At 38.0% G+C, this 14,308-nt stretch overlaps 1 protein-coding gene across 3 annotated transcripts in view; it reads right to left on the reverse strand.

Annotated features, from left to right (window-relative positions):
• The window catches only part of brinp1 (bone morphogenetic protein/retinoic acid inducible neural-specific 1), a 154,798-nt gene that overhangs the window by 68,399 nt on the left and 72,091 nt on the right, over positions 1-14,308 (reverse strand). For all 3 annotated transcript variants that reach the window (XM_086096940.1, XM_086096939.1, XM_086096941.1), the window contains one exon: positions 4,256-4,425. In XM_086096940.1, the coding sequence (XP_085953066.1) occupies positions 4,256-4,425 (170 nt within the window). The remainder of the gene's footprint in view (positions 1-4,255; positions 4,426-14,308) is intronic.

Here is a 14,308-nt window from a genome sequence, read left to right on the forward strand (position 1 = left end):
GGAAGTCCGCCGTTTTTAATAAATTCCAGGGATTCTACTTTGACAAACGTTTACTAGAAGCAGAAGCAGGTTTCCCAAAACAGATACTCAAAACTACATTACACTAATTTCTTACAATCGTCATTGAATGTGGGTGGGACATGGCGTGAAGAGTTTCGGGACCATTCCAAATCGTTTTTGGCCACCATAAAAATGTCACTATGGTAATGGTGAGTCAAAATGGTTATACAGCAGAGTGGACTTTTGCGCAAATAAGTGTTTCACCCAAATAATGCGTGAAGCTTTGCTTTGTGAGCACCCGACATCCCAGGGGGAGCAAAATCGACTTGGTTCAACCTGCTTCCGCGTCCACAGGAAACGTCTCAAACATTTCGGCCGTATTGACACATGCTTTTCATCCTGATTGTAAGTTTGCACTGCAAAGCAGCTCACACAGCCACACTGAATCAATATTGGAGGAGCAAAGCCCTTGTTCCCTGTGTTTATAGATCCACGGGCTGGACTTTGCTTCCCCTGCACATTCGTATCACTTTTGCTCTTGTGTGCGACGTGAGCAGAAAACAGCTATTTCTGTCACCGTTTTTCAGAGTCAAGGGGTTTTATAAGGCACATAAAGTGAGATTAAATTTGGGTTATGTTATGTCTGCAATAATACACTTGGCTATGCACGTTTTATATTCATGCAGCGCTTGCTCACCGTGATCTGCTGTAAAGTGTCTTTTAGTCTTTTTTTTCCCCCTTTTTTTTTAAAGACAACTCTCTTATGATCCATAAGGTCCATTTACTTGAGTTTAAAACACATGAGATTTGAATGTATTGCATTACACACATTGTGGGGTGTAATGTGCTTTAAAAACTGACCTGATTTAAAAATAAGTCTCTCATGGCGAACACGATGAACACATTTGCCAATCTAAAAGGAATCTCGTAAAAATGGACCTGAGCTATGTATTCTGCCAACCAGTTCAATGTGTGTTACTGCTGCTCACTCTGGAATTAAAGTGGAAGACAAAACGCGCCATAAGGAGCTGCTGTGATCTGCACACGTCTGTGTTTTCTCTATCTGCACAGCAAATCGGTGTCGCTGCTACATTAGCCTGATAGAAGAGCAAGAGATATCCAGCAGGAGTTGCAAATGAGTCATTACTTCCCGGCAGATGTGATATCCGGGATCCCGACGTGCCGTCTACTAAATCGTAGCTCCACGCCCTCGAGCGGTTGTTCTTAAAAATCAGACAAGCCTCACCTCGTGACATACGCTGCTCGTCTGTCACACTTGACAGACAAACACACTGTCCACTCCACGTCTTGTCAAAGAGGCATCCCGGCCTTCCCTCGACACCGCTCCCGGTCTTGCCTTCGCTCAGAAACTGACTCAGCAGCCACTGTCAGGTTTGCTTAATTTCGCCACGCTCGACTCGTCGCTACCTGCACTCTCATCTGCCACAGCGCCTTAATCCTCTTGTCACTCAACAGCCACCCCAAAAAAGATAAGGATGTAAATGAAGGGCCAGGATGAGGAGTTGCAGTACAGTAGCACACTAAACTACTAATGGGATAATAAAGCCCTCTTCTGTCAAATAGTCACGAGAAAAACAAGAAATTGAAAAGTAATGAAATATATTTAAGTGGGCCACACGTTAGCAAGCTTTTCCACAGGGAACAACTGCGGTGATTGAGGTTTGCTAAGGGGCAAAACATCTACTGCAAATGTCCAGAACTTTCACCAGTGAGAAGTTCAGCTGAGGAAGTGTAGATAAAAAAAAATATCCCCAGAAATCAATTTTAGTGGTGTCACAATAATCTACTTCAAATGGACTTTTTGCAGCTTTAACTATCTTTTCTCCTTGAAGGATTCTAATTAGTACCAAAAATTTAATTGCTATAAATTCCCATCATTTTCAGGAATTTTGCAGCCAACTAGGCATGGGCCAAATACCGTTTTGACGGTTTTACGTGGATTTAAAAAGTCAAGGTTTCAATAGATTCAATACTGGTTGTCACCAGTAATGAGCTCTGCACTTAATGGGGGAGAAGGAGAAAGCAAGCAAGACAAGATAATGCAAATACAGATTAATTTTGTGTTGATTAATGTGCAGTGTACTGAAAAAATATGCCAGCAGGTATGAGTTAGCCCCAAGGACAACATGAGTAGCACACTGGTCTGTTCTAAAATTTGCTAACCAGTGATGGGACACTGTGACTTACTAAGAAAGAAGAATCAAAACAAAAGAAGAATGTTAACATTTATTTATTTATTTATTCTTAACATGATAAACTTTTCTACTTTACGAAATATTCTAGTTTGTTTGTTTGTTTTAAGGAAAAAATTGTTTTATTTACCTAACTATTTCAAAAAGGTCATTTTGACCTGTAATTTTAATACTATGTAGGAATGTTCGATACCACTTCTTTTTTTTTTTTTAGACCAGAATGAGTAATCAACTCTTGGTAGTCACCAATACCAAGTACTGATACCACTGGTATTTTTTATACATACAATAAAAAATTGAAATAAAAAGAAATACGATAACACATAAAGAAATACCTATATATCCCAATGTAGCATTTTTCCTTTCCATTTTCTAAAAATGAAACACTTGTATGAGGTATGACATCATTTCAATTACTAAATGTAATTATTTTTTATGTATTTCTTAAATCATATTTCTGTTTAATGTCACACCGCATACACATACACAGTTCCAAATAAAGACCATCTGTCATCAAAACTGAAACCAGCATCATGAAGAGCTTTAAAATGCGGATTTTCTTGAATCCTGCGAGCTTTTGTCGCTTTTACCGTTTTGAGCAGGAATGAGGGATTTCAAACCGATGTTAACTCTTTTGTTCGCATAGCTCAGGCGCTGGTGATTGAAAGATTTCAAATGATTTACATTCAAACAGGGCGAATACAAGTAGCAAGGAGTGCGACATTTCATTTTCTCTGTGCTACGGCCCATTTCTAGTTTCATTCCATCTAAGAATTGCGTGATTGTGGGACTTTCGAAAGCCAAATACGTCGAAATAATTTGGAGCGCCAGGGCTTGAAATAAGCAGCTTGTTGTTCAGTGCTTGTATGGGTCACGTAATTCCATCTAGCACTGATTGTGTTTACTTGGAAAAAAAAGAAGGAAAGAATTCAGTATTCAATGTGTATGCTTGAGGTTTCTCCCTACCTCAAATGAATTGTTGATTAAGGTTAAAATGATTCATATCCTGGACACATTTTTAGCACAAGTGAATTTGCATATGGTGAATTATGGGAAAAGGCAACATTTCACATTTACATTTGGCCAACTGACAGTTGTCAGTTCTAGTCCAAAAAAAATACAAGAAGCCAACCGTCCCAGAATAATTCATCCTACTGCAGTGACACATGGAACTTTAATGCTCATGGTATTGCTTTTCAAAAAATAAAAAATTAATAACTTATGTACGTGCCGGCAAGGTCATTGGAGAGAGGCGGCCTGTTGTTCTGGGGCCCTGGGCAGTATTATTTATTCAACATACAGCCGCATGCATTGCATTATGGGCCTTTCCTCACACTCGCCTTCGACATGTAAAAAGTGTGTTATGTGTGGCGTGATGTGTACGCTTCATGCTGGCTGTAATAAATTACAATGTGCTATTTGTTCCCTCCTGCCTTTAGATTGAATAATCATGCAAGAACAAGTAGTTTCATATGGAAATATGAAAACACCACAAAAACAACAGTAATAATAATAATAATAATAATAATAATAATAATTTGCCTTTAGTCATCAGGTTATTGGTGCATACAATAGATTACGGAGTGCTTTCTCTAGTTATTGTTTTTGTGTTAGGGACAGTAATACAACTTTTACGCAGAGCTACCAGTTTGACACGTGCTTCTGAAATAAGACATTTGCTACAATTATTGTTCATTGTTATTAGGAATATGTAATGATGAAATCCATGTTTCAGGATTCCTCACAATACCGCATCAACAATGATTTATTATGGTAGGAAACATAAATATCAAGATGTAACACTATTTTTATAAAGACTTCTATAAAGTCTTCACATTTTTGAATGAAAACTTATATATCAAACCGAGGAAATTCCAATGCACCATCACTAGTATATTTATAGAACAGGCCCCTTTAAGGGCTACAAATTGCCCTCTGGCACCATGTTGGTGACACCTGCTTATTAATGGTTAGCAGAGTTACTATTGTAGTCAACACATTGTAGAGAGCATTCTGACAGTTATTATTAACGAGCAACCAACCTTGATGGCATTGGTAGAGATCTGGATCTCGTGCAGCTTTCTCATCGTGCCGTCACGGTCGATGAAGTAGGAAGAGGCCAGCTGGTGGAGGGCTTCCACATTTTGAGTGGCGTTGGCGAGCTTCCTGTCCAGCTTGTTTTTGGCCAGGTACATCGTCAGCGCCTCCTCCCCTACAAGGGAATATATAACGTCAGTCATTAACAAGAATGAGGATGGTTCAAGTGGCATAAATTAATTTTTTTTGTACCATATCCAATTTGTAAATGTGTAATGGAAGCTTTGGCATAGAAAAAGCCTGAATGAAATCATACATCCATTCATCTATTTACTTTAGTCTTGGACTGGTCGCCAGTCAAAAACATAAAGAGACACATTCACAATTATGTTTGAACTGTTCATTGAGTGAACTACCAGCCGCCAGGCAAGTGCATCACTACACCAATAGTGATTGAAATTTTGCATCATTTTACTGAAATTCACACATTGCTCATTGAATCTTTCGGTCAATTTTAGGGTCTAGAAACAGAAATGTGATTTGCAGAGTTGAAATGATGTATGACTCCAAGTGAGTCAATAGAAAACTGAGGTACTCTCTCTGTCATTCTAGTCATGCTCATTAAAAAAAAAAAAAAAAAAAGCTGGAGAAACCAGATGCCCCACTTTTCCAGGAAAGAAACTCCACGTTTGCTTCTTTATCCCCAGTTGGCATCTGCACAATTGCCCATAAAGAGCCCAGTTTTACCCTGTCAGGATGGAATTAGTTCTGTGAAAAGAATGGCGTCCATACAGAAAGGCCCCTGGATGCATGTGCTAGGACAATGCTATGACAGAAATAGCAAGTCAACTGAATGCATGCGTTCTGTTCCTACAATGTTCTGATCACTTGAAAATAACTGGGCACTGGGCGCGTGTATTGCATTACTTGCTTGTTAGGCCAATACATTGTGTGTAAAATGTGCCCACATTATCATTGTGCCACAAGTTTCTGGTTATATTTGCACGGGGGGGCGGGGGGGCGGTCATATTCTTCTTGCCAAGCTTCCTTAATACTTAACAACTGCAGGGTTAGCTGCAGCTAATTTTTTAAAAAAAAAATTACTTGTATCTAAGGATATACTGTATATATATATATATATATATATATATATATATATATATATATATACAGTATATCCTTAGATATAAGTAAAAAAAATATATATATATGATAACACATAAAAAAAAAAAATATATATATATATATATATATATATATATATATATATATATATATATATAAGGGGTGTGACTTGCCTAGTACCTGGCGATTCGATTCATATCACGATTCATAGGTCACGATTCGATTCGATAGGGGTTCATCCCGATGCGAATCTATAAATTGACTATTGCGAATCTCAAATTCTCTCAACTCAAATTTAGAAAATACTAATCATTAAACTTGTACATGTACATTGGAAGATTTGTATTAACATTTATTTATGTATCTGAAAATTCAGGCTTATAATTGAGCCACTGCATTTAACAAACAGGTTGCAGTCTGTTTGAACAGCACTGAAATGAAATATTAAGGCTTAATGTTCCATTAATATAACATTCTTCCATGCTTAATGTGTGAATCCTAACCTTAAGTAAGACGTTTTGTTGAATATTCCCGTAAAAAATGTATGTTTAAAAATCGATTCGGCCGCATATCGAATCGATTAGACAATTGCGCGCTGTAATATCGCGATATATTGACGAATCGATTTTTTCAACACCCCTAATATATATATATATATATATATATATATATATAAAGAGCCCACCTAATGAGGAAAGTTGTTGTTGGAGTGAAACGCCCAGTGGAATTTACCAAAAGAGACTTCTCACCTCTAATGAGAGTTTCAAACAGCTGTAATAAGGTAACGCTTCCTATTTCGATTATGCTCAGAACATAAGTCACTGCACCTTCAAGCTCGTCTGGGAGAGTGTGACGATAACCATCCAGCAGGATTTGTTGCGATGTAAAATAGCACCTGGTTGATCAGGACAATGAACATTAATAACAGAATGTTTTTATGAACAGTAGTTTGCTGCTTCTACCACTGCATGTAGCACAAACATAAACAAATAAAAGTCGAACGGGATTGTTATAAAAAAGCCTAAATCAATTGAAACCACACATTCTCATCATATTCTGTATAATATTAAACCATTGTTCTATCTTGTTGTTCCCGAAAAATGTGTATGGCCATTGGAGGACTGTATTTAAATCAAACAGGGAAAAGGCTGTAAACCTACGACATTTCAAACAGGGGTTGAAATGTGAATGCACTGAGCCGTAACAGGTCCAAATATTTACCCGCCGGGCGGCAATCGCTGGTGATTTGCATGTCATACATTTGTTTGTTGACACATTCTCAAAAGGTTTGCGCTTTGCTCATTCTATAAAACATCATGTTTATCCACATCCCATTCTGACGAGCGCAAGGAGCAAACAAGCAAACAGCCCCGATTCAATCCCGCGGGCTCACACGTGACCTCGCCTTTCCAAGACTGCGGTTCAACAAAAAAGCCAAATGCGTACGCCCTCAGCCGGGTTGGGGAGTGTGTCACACATGCTCACATCTGCGGCGCCCTCCAACGTTTTATTCATCCCCAAGCGATGCATTTCAATTGGCCACTTAACTTGTGCTGACCGGGACGAGCAGTCTGGTGCCTGGTTGGAGTACAAAATTGTCTTGCCGCACTTGGCGCCATGCCAAGTTCTTTAAGCGGGGTGTGCACACATTGACAATTGAGCCAAATTTGAGGGTTTTTTTTTGCTACTTACGATCAAAGTCAGCAAAGGCCTGATTATTGGATGTCTCTAAAAGATTATCCTGAGAAATTATCCCGTAGTGTGTCAAATGTTCAAAGCACAGGTGGAAAGAAAGTACTTAAGTATGTTTTTCCCATTGTCTGACTGAGATTTTTTTTCTGCCTCTTGTCCCGACATCGTCATTCAGACATGCCAACGAAGCTGCATCCATAACGTAACACGCCATTTACGCAAAGGCTAACTTCAAAATAAAGACTTTACTTTGAAGTTGGCCCGCGTACATAGTTGCTACCATCAGCAACACAACGCCGTCCTGAAATCCTATTCGATCGCTAATTTAGGATGCTAAGAAACTGCTAGCTAATCACACCGTCATTGTATGATACGGCACAAGTCTCTGATGTTAGTGGATAGCAGCTAGCTGTTAGCATTAGCAACGAGTTCCCGGCTGGCAATGGGCACTCTAACATGTTCAAAATTTGCTACAAGAAAAATAGTTTGAGAGCATAAAGAGGGTTTCAGAGTGTCTGGCTAGTGTCTTTGCAACTTTGAATGAAGCCTGCCAAAAAAAAAAGCAACCCTTACTACGTGCGCACTCCCTCACAAGCCTCCGCCGCTCGTTGAGATATTAGCTTTAGCTAATTTAAAATTTTTTGTTAGCCTGTGTTCAACATTACCAAAGCTATGGGAACAACTATTGTACATACAGTAATTGAAAGTAAAAATTTAGTTTTAGTTTGCACTTCAGTACATTTCAGAGTCTGTAATTGTTATCCTGGGTAATTATCCTGTCACATGAAGTGTGTTAAGAGAAATCATTCCTCCTCGATCTGCTCGTAAAATGGTCATGTATAAGAATGAGGACAACAACCACTTAACTGACCAAAGTGACCATTAAAAATTCTGTCAATTTTTTTCAAGTAGTTGATGGTTAATCATGTCTTAAAGCAGTTGAAGCACCTTCTGGAACTCTCTTCCAAAACACATTTGTGACTGTACTGATATCACACAAAAAAACTATTTTTAGAAAATCTTTGAATCTGTGATTATTGTCCTTTGTCTTGTTTCTTCTGTGTTTGTTCGACATTATATATTGTTTAGATGTATGTATAATTATTATTATAATTATTATTATTATTATTGTTATTATTATTATTATTATTATTATTTATTGTTCTGTACAGTTGATGTGAAAAATGTTTTAAGTCAGTAGCGTCAGAAAAAAAAATGCTAGTCTTAGTTTTCATAAAAATGTGTGATGATTAAGTTGTTGAAACAATTTTTTAAAATTGAATATGGGTTTGTCATGTCTTAAAGCAGTTTTTGTGCACTCTCGATCCACTCTGAACTAGTTTACTGTCTAAAGAGGGGTACATATACAAGATAATGATAAATGGGACTTTCGGATTCCATCATTGTACGTGAAACAGAATGACACCCTATTAGGAAGTGATCTGAAGCTCGCACCCTTGCTGGACACAAATAAAGCAGGAACTGATTGTGTTCAGTGGGTGCTAATAGTTAGCCTAGCTCCCTCTATTTCTTCTTCTTTGTATTTTCTAGTAGTCTGGATGGCACGTGCTGCCTCTCACAGGTCGCTCTTGGTACTACTTATGAGAGGAGGCCACCACATACTATAAGAGCAGCAAGCACACATTTTTTTTCATTTTTGTTTTTCATTATGTATGGAGTCTCTTGCATTTTAAAAATCTGTTAAGATGTTAAAAATCCGTATGTGTGCACCCCACTTCAATTCTGCTGCTGTGCACTAATAATATACCCACATTAAGTTATCGTTGCGTGAAGCTTCATAAATATTTGTGGTTATTGTCTCTACTCTGGCAACAAATTACTATTACAGACCACCCTGCTAGCCCGTAAACACAATGAACGCGCTTGGGTGGACCTGTTGTTTAAACAGTTTAAAAACAATGTAGTGTATCACCTTGAAAGCCCCCCACCAGTAAGTAATGATTTTTTTTTTTTTTGTATGCATGTATGTATGGTGACGTCAAAGAGGGTTTAGAGTGCAAGTAGAGTTTTAAAGTAATGGAAGGCTGGCGCCCTCCATTCCATGTTAATGCTACATGTGTGGACCACTTTATGGGGAAGCATTAAATTGTACGACGACAAATGTATGGCACTCAATTGAGAAGGGCTAATGGATGCTCTTTTTCATTCAGGAAAAAGAAAAAAAACGATGCTTTTATGTATGCAAGGTGGGTGTTAGGAAGCATGTGAAAAATTATTCTGCATAACACGTGTATGATTAGAACAAAAATAGTGAATAAAAGCTTCACAAATCACCACTACCGCATGTTTATGAAAAATACTCAAGATTTTATTGAGGAAATGTCCACTGTTATAACTGTAGGTCTTGAACCAATAAGATGTATGTTTTTCTGTGTTTTTTTTTTTCTATGTATTTACTTTTCAGTTTAAAAAAAGGACAATTACTGTTTTCACTGTGCGGATATGCTCCAAACAGTGTAAGTGAAAATCCACAATATAGGGAGAACATTAATACACAAAAACATTGCAAGAAATCGCAAGCAATGACCATATGGGCTCCCCTTGGGTGTTTTTCCTCATATGGTTTCTCTGTGCTCTGTCATGTCTTGAGCTAGGGCAGTTCAAGCAGACTCGCAAAAATCAGTTCTCAATGGTGGTGCAGGTGGTGTAATGTGATTTTGGTGAATTTGATTGAGGCACATGCAGACAGATTTGTCATTCATTCATAAATATGACAACAGTGTGGGAAAATCTCTCTGAATCATTGTAGAAATCAATTCACTGAATTATTGTCATTATCATCTAAATTTGTGCTAAAATATAAATAAATATAAATGCAAAATCTCTCAGACCCCAACGGGTACATTTTTGCTTCCGGAATATCAAAGATGTGTGCACACACCCTGATTTTAATAGGAATGATGGGAGCCACTTCCATTGGCTGGAAGTCGGCTGCATTCCATCTCAGAGTGGCACAAAACGCGCTATTCTATCTGGATTTGAAAATATCAAACCGCAGATAATCGGGGGTTCACTGTAGTTTTCTCTTGGGTGGATTCATTGCTTAATTCGGTCCAATTGCTGCTTGAATTGAGTTGTACGAATCTAAGCCGAATTTCCAACCATGTCTGAGCATTTCAAGTGCAACTACGGAACAACACAACGACCTGAAGTGACGTGCCAAAAAGTAGCAGCGTGGTCCACTTTCGCTTGATTCTCCTTCACATCCCTCCAAAATCATGGTCCACCACGTTCCTGCAAAACAATCCCCCGCGACCACGGCAGAGTCATTTCAATAAACCATTTCTGTGAGGGTGCCACTGAGCACAGTGGACTGTCGCAACGAAAGCACCTCGGATCCAATCACAGGTTGTGCGTTTACGAGAGGGAAGCGGAATGAGCTCTCGCTCTCGCTCTCTTTCCCCTCAGCCGAAATCTATATTGTGCTGCTTGTTGACGCTAAAGGAGTAATCTACTTGACAACCCGCTCGTTCTGTTCAACAGGTTCGGCGCTCTGAATCAATCACTTGCGTTTAAATTCCACTGTGCGACTTGTCAGATAAAGGTCCCCCCCCCCCTTTTATTCCTAGCAGCCCTTATGCAGGAGAAAATGTACTCATTCTAATTGTGCACTTTTTTCCTTCCAGTCAATACCTGGAACATTTCGTACAAGATTACATAGGAGCCATAGTGAGTAAACAGCATTAATGCTAACATATGAGAGGTTTTTAATGATAGAAGGAGCCATCCATTTTGGCAAGGTGGAGGTGTGCATAAGTGGGGATGTGATCATTTTCTATTATGGTGCTATTATGGGAAATACAGAGAAGCATCGAGAGAACAACACTGTGGAGCAACCACATGTCAGATCATATCAGAGATTATTCATATGGTTGGGTAGGTGCTACTGTTTTGGTTAGCAACAGAGTCCAAGTGGGCTCTGGATTTTGAATGTCGATTGATGATCGAGTTTGAAAAAAAATAAAAATAACCAATCACCGTCTTTATTTACCGTACAGTCGCCCCCCTTTATTTGTGGGGCATTGGGACTGTCCCAGCCCACAAACAGCCAAAATTGGCATATAATTGACACTCAATGAAATGCAAGTAAGCCCTAAAATCAACCCCACACTCCCACCCAAAATTATGCTAAACACTCACTAAATGAAAATATAAAGTAAAAATATTGGGATTTTTTTTTGACTATATATGCTAAGAACCTGCCCTGCGATTGGCTGGCATCCAGTTCAGGGTGTACCCCGCCTACTGCCCGAAGCCAGCTGGGATAGGCTCCAGCGCCCCCCGCAACCCTTGTGAGGAAATGCGGTTAAGAAAATGGAACATTGTGGAGGAACCACAAGTCAGACACCGTTTTGTAGGAGCTGCTCTTTTGGTTAGCAAGGGTTAATCAAGAGTTAGCAAGCAAGAGTTAACCTCAGCTCTATTCATGACTGTATGTGACAGCATCTATAAACTAAGGCAAAGGAGTTTTTTTTTTTTGACACGAAAAAGAGAGACCTAAAGAAGGTTATTTGAGGAAATATATTAAGTTAAAATAATACTGTATAAATTACAATTAAACTGGAGTTTAAGAATATAAGATGACTAGAGCAGAAAAACAATAAGACAACACAAAGAGTAGAGTAGTAAGCTCATCTTAATATAAATATGGTCATACATGACTGGCCATGTGGCAGATCACATTAGAGAATTTTTACATCTTTTGGTAGATACTGATGATTTTGTTAACAATGATGTTTGAATTGGCTAAGCTTTTTTGAGCTGAATGATACTAAAACTTGACATAAGCAAAGTATCAAGAAACGACAAAAAAAACAAACATCAAAAGACACCATCTCCATAAAGCTTATCTTTAACACAGCCTGAATGTTTATGTAATTCAGTGCCGCTGTTTTTGTTAGCAAAAGTGTGAGCAGTGAGCCCACAATTAAGTATTTAGGTCAAGTGACTGGCATGCCCGGTTACTAGTTACGGCATCTACGAGAGGGATGGAAATATTTGATGAAATACGGTGCATCTGAAAAAGCTTTAGCACAATAGCCGATCCGTCCGCCATGGTAAATGTCATAGCCGTAGCAGCCTCTAACGTTTATATACCGGCCCAGTAGTGTAGTAAATCCCTCGCCATCGCAAAAAGCATAAAATGAGCGCTGTATGTACACTACGAGTTTCTGTTCTCAGCCATTAAAAGTATACGTTCGCACCTGATTGAACCTTCGCTTCGGGTCAGGTAAAGTCCAAACGTTCCAATAAAAGGAAAAACTCAGCATTTCCTTAGTATTTGCCCAAAGATCTTAAGTGGCCTGTCATTCATGCTACATAGTGGAAGCTGACTTTCAAATTTAATTTGTTCCCTGACCAAGGCTCATGAATCAGAACTCTCCATTGAAATTAATTTAATCTGTTCCAGCACCCTCAATAACATCACTGTTTTTTTTTGTAAACTGTTTTTAATGAAAGAAATGTAGCATGTCAATGCATTAGAAAGGGTATTTATAAATGTTTTATGTAAGAGCATGCAGAAGGCTTTGATGAAGCTTCTGACATGAAGTAGTGAATTAAAGCAATAGTATTTATTACAAAAAACGGCCAGCAGGTGGCATCAGAGTGTAAGAGATCAGCCAGGGCCATGTTGTAACAAGCTCTTCTTGCCAGTGCTTTCAACCGGAATGTAAATATTGATGAAACTTAGCTATATTCAAATGCTATTTGCTGCAAAACGGAAACAGATGCAAATATACTTTTTTTTCAGATGAAAGAGGAGACTCTAATCCTTCTTTTGGTAGGTTCCATGTTTTTATAACAATAGAACACAATATTCTGTGGGCCATGCAAAATCAGTCAAAATCCAGTAAAACAGCCGGGAGCGAAGGGGCTTGCTTCAGTGAAAATGGCTAGGAGTGAATGAGTTAAGAGGTGTGGCCTAGTGAGTAACATAGTGAGTTTGATTTGGGGTCAATGTATTCTACAGTTCTATTTGGTTCCATATTACACGCAAATGGGCAAACCACTAATGGCACTCTTTACACTTGACCAGTGAAATTTAAGTTGCCTGTGAAAATTCACTTCCTCCTTACCCTGGTGTATAATGACTCTTGAGAGCATAAAAGTGTAGATGGTCACACAGAGCATTAGCCTCTTCTTCTTGATTACTAGCCTGCTGAGCACCTTTATTGTCCTCTATAACTGTGTTCTTTAATGGGCAATCCCAAGAGCGAGATTGTATCAAGTGTATTGACCTGCAACTTCAGACAAAAGGGCCTCAAGGTTAATAGACAATGTTTTGGATGGTTTGGACGTAAAAAGAAAAAGGAAATATGAATGAATAGGAATCAAACATGCCCCAAAATGCATCATTGGTTACTTATGATAGAAGTTACCAGGAGAACGGTGAACAAGATTGTGTTTCCTCAAATGACTAATAAAATTGATTTGATATTTAACATTTAGGTCTGGATAATTGTGGGTGTAATTATGTACTACTTTACTTTCAAAGTTGAAAAATACATCTCTCTAAAGTGTGGAGATTGTTTCTTCCTCAGAAACGCAAACACATTTTTTTGTTACATTTTTGTACAAAATATTGTTTGCATTTCTTTTATGTTTTGAATTTTTGTTTTTGTTCTTTAAACATTTAAAATAAAAATAATGTGAGTAAACTAAAAATGTAAATAAATAATGTGACATAAATAAAGAAAAAATATATATAAATGAATGAATGAATGAATGAATGAATGGATGAATGAATGAATGAATAAATAAATAAAATACATAAATAAATAATGTGACTTAACAAAAAAAATTGTTGCTGTTTTGATAAGACAAAACAAAAAACGAAATAGATGTAACACTAATATGAATGAGTTGTGTTTATGTGTTTTTAATTTATGTTTTGTTCTTTAACTCTTTGACTGCCAAGCATTTTCAGAAAAGAGGATATGTGGGTGCCAGCTGATTTAAGCATTTTGACTGATCTTTCAAGGTCCACAGAAAATTATGTGTTTGGACTATGGAAACACAGATACTACCAAATGAAAGATTGAACTCTCATCTTTTGTTGAGTTTGTTTCTACCTTATTGTTTTTCAGTAATCAACAATAGAATATAGGTTAGTTTCACCCAAATGCTCTGTTTTGGACCAAAATACGGAGAAATCAAGCTTTTTGAAATATTTTCTTTTTACTGTGAGACCGCCACCATTCATGGAAAATAGGGAGCGG

Source organism: Leptonotus elevatus, chromosome 15 (genome assembly GCF_054856555.1).
Source record: "Leptonotus elevatus isolate MCC_2025b chromosome 15, RoL_Lele_1.0, whole genome shotgun sequence".
NCBI classification, from domain to species: Eukaryota; Metazoa; Chordata; class Actinopteri; order Syngnathiformes; family Syngnathidae; genus Leptonotus; species Leptonotus elevatus.